Source organism: Rhinopithecus bieti, unplaced genomic scaffold (assembly GCF_001698545.2).
Source record: "Rhinopithecus bieti isolate Rb0 unplaced genomic scaffold, ASM169854v2 scaffold_13352, whole genome shotgun sequence".
Lineage (NCBI taxonomy): Eukaryota > Metazoa > Chordata > Mammalia > Primates > Cercopithecidae > Rhinopithecus > Rhinopithecus bieti.
The window spans coordinates 60,334-65,892 of NW_016808026.1; the positions used below are offsets into that span (position 1 = coordinate 60,334).

At 45.3% G+C, this 5,559-nt stretch overlaps 1 protein-coding gene across 1 annotated transcript in view; it reads left to right on the plus strand.

The window, feature by feature from the left end:
• Positions 1–2,961: 2,961 nt before the first annotated feature.
• Positions 2,962–5,559, plus strand: part of CTHRC1 (collagen triple helix repeat containing 1) — a 13,453-nt gene continuing 10,855 nt past the window's right edge. Inside the window, exon 1 of the mRNA XM_017885205.1 lies at positions 2,962–3,278. Coding sequence (XP_017740694.1) covers positions 3,129–3,278 — 150 coding nt within the window. The 5' untranslated portion in view covers positions 2,962–3,128. The remainder of the gene's footprint in view (positions 3,279–5,559) is intronic.

Below are 5,559 nucleotides of genomic sequence, written 5' to 3' on the forward strand. Positions count from 1 at the left end.
TTGGCTATGGGTTTGTCATAAATAGCTCTTATTATTTTGAGGTAAGTTCCATCAATACCTAGTTTATTGAGATTTTTTAGCATGAAGGGCTGTTGAATTTTGTCAAAGGCCTTTTCTGCATCTATTGAGATAATCATGTGGTTTTTGTTTTTGGTTCTGTTTATGTGATGGATTATGTTGATTGATTTGCATATGTTGAACCAGCCTTACATCACAGGGATGAAGCCGACTTGATCGTGATGAATAAGTTTTTTGATGTGCTGATGGATTCAGTTTGCCAGTAATTTATTGAGGATTTTTGCACTGATATTCATCAGGGATATTGACTTGAAATTTTCTTTTTTTTGTTTTTTTGTTTTGGTTTTGGTATCAGGATGATGCTGGCCTCATAAAATGAGTTGGGGAGGAATCCCTCTTTTTCTATTGTTTGGAATAGTTTCAGAATGAATGGTAGCAGCTCCTCTTTGTACTTCTGGTAGAATTTGGATGTGAATCCCTCTGGTCCTGGGCTTTTTTTGGTTGATAGGCTATCAATTACTGCCTCAATTTCAGAACTTTTTATTGGTCTAGTCAGAGATTTGACTTCTTCTTGGTTTAGTCTTGGGAGGGTGTATGTGTCCAAGAATTTATCTATTTTTTCTAGATTTTCTAGTTTATTTGTGTAGAGATGTTTATAGTATTCTCTGATGGTAGTTTATATTTCTGTGGGATCAGCTGTGATATCCCCTTTATCATTTTTTTATTGTATCTATTTGATTCTTTTCTTTTTTCTTCTTTATTAGTCTGACTAGTGGTCTTTTTATTAATCTTTTCAAAAAACCAGCTCCTGGGTTCATTGATTTTTTGAAGGGTTTTTCATGTCTCTATCTCCTTCAGTTCTGCTCTAATCTTATATCTTGTCTTCTGCTGGCTTTGGAATGTGTTTGCTCTTGCTTCTCTAGTTCTTTCAATTGTGATGTTAGGGTATCAATTTTAGATCTTTCCCACTTTCTCCTGTGGGCATTTAGATCTTTCCCACTTTCTCCTGTGGGCTATAAATTTCCCTTTAAACACTGCTTTAGCTGTGTCCCAGAGATTCTGGTATGTTGTGTATTTGTTCCCATCGGTTTCAAAGAATTTATTTATTTCTGCCTTAATTTCGTTATCTACCCAGTAGTCATTCAGGAGCAGGTTGTTCAGTTTCCATGTAGTTGTGTGGTTTTGAGTGAGTTTCTTAATCCTGAGTTCTAATTTGATTGCACTGTGGTCTGAGAGACTGTTTGTTACGATTTTCATTCTTTTGCATTTGCTGAGGAGTGTTTTACTTCCAATTATGTGGTCAATTTTAGAATAAGTGCGATGTGGTGCTGAGAAGAATGTATATTCTGTTGATTTGGGGTGGAGAGTTCTGTCAACGTCTATTAGGTCTGCTTAGTCCAGAGCTGAGTTCAAGTCCGAATATCCTTGTTAATTTTCTGTCTCGTTGATCTGTCTAACATTGACAGAGGGGTGTTAAAGTCTCCCATTATTATTGTGTGGGAGTCTAAGTCTCTTCGTAGGTCTCTAAGAACTTGCTTTATGAATCTCCTATATTGGGTGCACATATATTTAGGATATTTAGGATAGTAGCTCTTCTTGTTGAAATGATCCCTTTACCATTATGTAATGCCCTTCTTTGTCTTTTTTGATCTTTGTTGGTTTAAAGTCTGTTTTATCAGAGACTATGATTGCAACCCCATACAGGGCCAGTTTCATGGGCATTTGACCTGTGCTGTCACACAGGGCCAGGCACTTAGAAGGACCCCACACACGATTTATTGCTCTGTTGACACCATTTTGCAATTCTGAATAATCTTTTAACAAAAGCCCCTGCATTTTCATTTTGCACTGGGCGGGGCAAATTATATAACCAGCCCTGGCTTTACAGTTCATTTGGATTTTTGCTGCTTCTAGAAAAACAAGTGAGATTTACCTGTAGTTAGCTACCAACCCAGGAGTGGGCATTCTCAGAACTGCCCTGACCTGCTTCCCTGCTAGACCGTTTCCTCTCTTTAATATCCATCAGCTGGACTCACCAACTCCGGAAAACCTGTAGGGGTCTATAAGGAGACCCCTGCTGAGCTGAATTTGACTTCACAGTATTGCCATCCGTCACAACCTCATGTCGTTATGGGTGTGGCAAGACTTCTGTTATGCCTGATTCCAGCCAGTTATATATAAAGGATCTCCTGCTCCAACCTGGCCCTACCTGGTGGGTACCCTGGGCCCTGAGAATGCTTTCTTCTAGAATGGACAGAACAAAGGAGGACAGAGGGGGTTACAAAAAGATAATATCCATCAGAGGCAAAGAGTATTCAAAAGTGAACTTCTACCATTTCCACTGGATGTTGATTAACTTCCCTGAGCCTCAGTTTCCTCGTTCGTTTATGAGAGTAGCCCAGGAGGCATTAACCCTCCCAACCCGCCAGGATTGCTGAGAGGACAGAGTACGCGTGCAAGGTTTTGCATTATGCCAAGAACTTAGTGTGTTAGCACTTTTGAAAACAGCGTTTACACATCATTTGGATCGTGGAACTCTTGGAAAACCTGATACTTATGGTTCCTTCCAGACCCCGCCCCGCCCCCACCTTCCAGCCTCCAAAATGTCTCCCCCCAAAAGCAAATAAAAAGGCTTGCCGACCCAAGCCGTAGACTGACGGCCCTTGAAGGTGGCTCCTGGACCCAGGTTAAGCCACGTGTCTCTAAAATGTTCATTTAGGCGGCGCTGTCTTCCCTGCTGGAGTCCCTGACCTGCGGCTCCTGACCACGGCCACTCCGCCCCGACCCTGCAGGCGGGCTCTCCACTGGGGTCTGCGCAGCCCCACGGGGGTCCTGGCAGGCAGTGCGACTGCAGTAGGAGAGGGCGGGCTCCGTCTTCGGTCCGCCCCACGCCCGGCTCGGGGTGGGGGCTCGGGGCCTATTACGGGATGGAAGCTCCGGGTGTCGCGGGGGCGGGAGGTATTGAGGGAGGGAGAGAGGCCCGCGGGTGAAAGGCGCATTGATGCAGCCTGCGGCGGCCTCCGAGCGCGGCGGGGCCAGAAACTGACCACGTTCAGCTCCTCGGTCTCCTCCTCCGCCTCCAGCTCCGCGCTGCCGGGCAGCCCGGAGCCATGCGACCCCAGGGCCCCGCCGCCTCCCCGCAGCGGCTCCGAAGCCTCCTGCTGCTCCTGCTGCTGCAGCTGCCCGCGCCGTCGAGCGCCTCTGAGATCCCCAAGGGGAAGCAAAAGGCGCAGCTCCGGCAGAGGGAGGTGGTGGACCTGGTGAGTCCGGGGGAGCCGAGTCGGACCGCCGCTCTGGTGGAGGGGACCTGGCCGCGCGCCGCACAGGCAGGGCGTCAGTCCGGGTGTTGGGGGTGTCTGCCTGTACAGCTGTGTGTCGTGTGTCTTGCTGGGCCTGGGTGTCATGCTTTTTATTTACAGGTAAAGAAGGACCTTGGTTATGCGTGCAGTGAGTCTTGGAACTCAGAGGCGAGACCAAAATGGGAGGCCATCGTGGAGCGGGCATGCGATATGGGCCCAGTGGGACTCCCTGAAGTACAGGGAGTCTCCCAATAATTTCTGGCCCCAGGGGGACCCCTTGGGAAGGGTGGGAGGGATAGGGTGGCAGTGAGAGTAGGATGAGGAGCTTGGGTAGGTCCGAAGTGGACCTGGGAAAAATCCTGGCCTCGCTGATCCTATGGACCTGGACCTGGGCCAGGGCGGTGCAACGTGTCCTTTGTTGGGGCTGGTGGCCACGTCTGCCTGCGAGAGAGAATAACAACCCCCACAAAGCATCCGTCCAACTCTTTGTAACTTGAAGACTATGAGTCACGTTGGGTCATCTTCCTAGGGAGTATGGGCTGCAATTTACTTTGTTGGACAACCACAGCTGGGACTAGGAATGGTTCAGAGGGTTTAAGGCCGGAAGGGGAAATGAAGGGGCCGGGCGCTAACCCCCTAAGGACCTCTTTTGCTTCTTCTGTTTAAACCAAATGGGCAGTCAGTCCTTACACACACCCTGGGTCTTCGGATGTGGCCGCCAGGTAGGAGCATCACAGTCAAGCTAGGGGAGAAAACAGTTTCCAGGAAACTGGAAATGAACGGCCGTAGTGCTTTCCAGGGGCTCATCTGTGGGAAGGTATGTTTGCTTAAAATCCTTCCCTCTAAAAATCAACAAACCCAGTGGAGAGCGGAGAGGTTCTCTGCCCTGTGATATGAGGGAGCCTTTCACAGCTACCATAGTCCTTGGCATATCATAAACTTCAGTCTCACTTAAAGACAAACACGACTTACAGGCATTGCAAGACGTAAGTTGGGGCAATTTTTTTTTTTTTTTTTTTTAAAGAAAGGTTTGAATTTGTTAAGCTGCCATTTTAAACTGAGCTAATATACCAAGTTCCCTGGCAGCTAGTTCTATATTGGATTCAAAAGTGCTGGGAAAAAAATTCCCCCCATTTCACTATAGCACTTTTTGGTGACAGGCTGTGTAATTTTTCTCCACAAAAGGGGACTATGTGTTCAGGCAACAGTTCTATTTTAAGTGTCCAAATTATTAAAACTGTACCAAATGAGTGTGGTTCATGTCTAGTTTGCATTTTATGAATTTGTAGTTATGATACACAAAATGCCCATTTTTCCTGTGAAGCTTGCTATTTTTCCCCCTTCAAGGATTTACGGTACCTGTGGTTTCCTACAACTCTAGCCAGACTTGGAAAAGATTTTGCAGTCAGGCTCAGGTGCATCCTGTAGGTTGAATTTGGTTTTGCTGACAGAAAAAGTCCACAGTCATTAAGGTTTCAGCAGATTCTGTAAAGCAACTTCTTTGTATAGGATCTTTCAAAGCGTTCCTTTCAAGCTTCCACCAAGGTCTGCCCCCTGGTGGCCAGCGAAAGAAACAGGGGCGTATAAAAGTGCGCTTCCCTTCAACATTTTTTTTTTCATTCCACAGACATTTACTGAGAGTACTAAGCATGTGTTGGGTTAGCATTTTAAAGTAGAAGACTGATGTAACACCTGTGGAATCGAGTCAAGTAAAGTTATATAGTTTCTGAAATGTATCTTTTAGATGAAAAGGTGAATAAAAATTCCCAATATGGCACGATGGACATGTTGGGCCAGATAATTCTTGTGGGGAGTGTCCTGTGCATTGTAGCATATTTGGCAGCATCCCTTGTTTGTACAGACTAGATACCAGTAGCAACCCCCCTGCCAAGTTGTGACAACCAAAAATGTCTCTAGACATAGCCAAGTGACCCCTGGAGGACAAAATTGTCCCCGGTTGAGATCCACTGATATATAAGAAAATAAAATTTAGTCTGTGTAAGCATCTTGCCCTGAGGGGAATAATGGTTAAAAAAAATCAAAGAATATCAGAAGCAGTCTTATTCCCATTTGAAATGTATATCTAAACATTGTATATATCTGCTTGTGAAAGTGAATTAAATTACTAACATAAAAATAAAGTCTAAAACACACCAAACTTTTGAAATATTTCGTACTTTTAAAATACTTTATTTAGTGTGTCTGAATACTTTTGCAATTGTTAAATGCTTTTCTTTTCTTT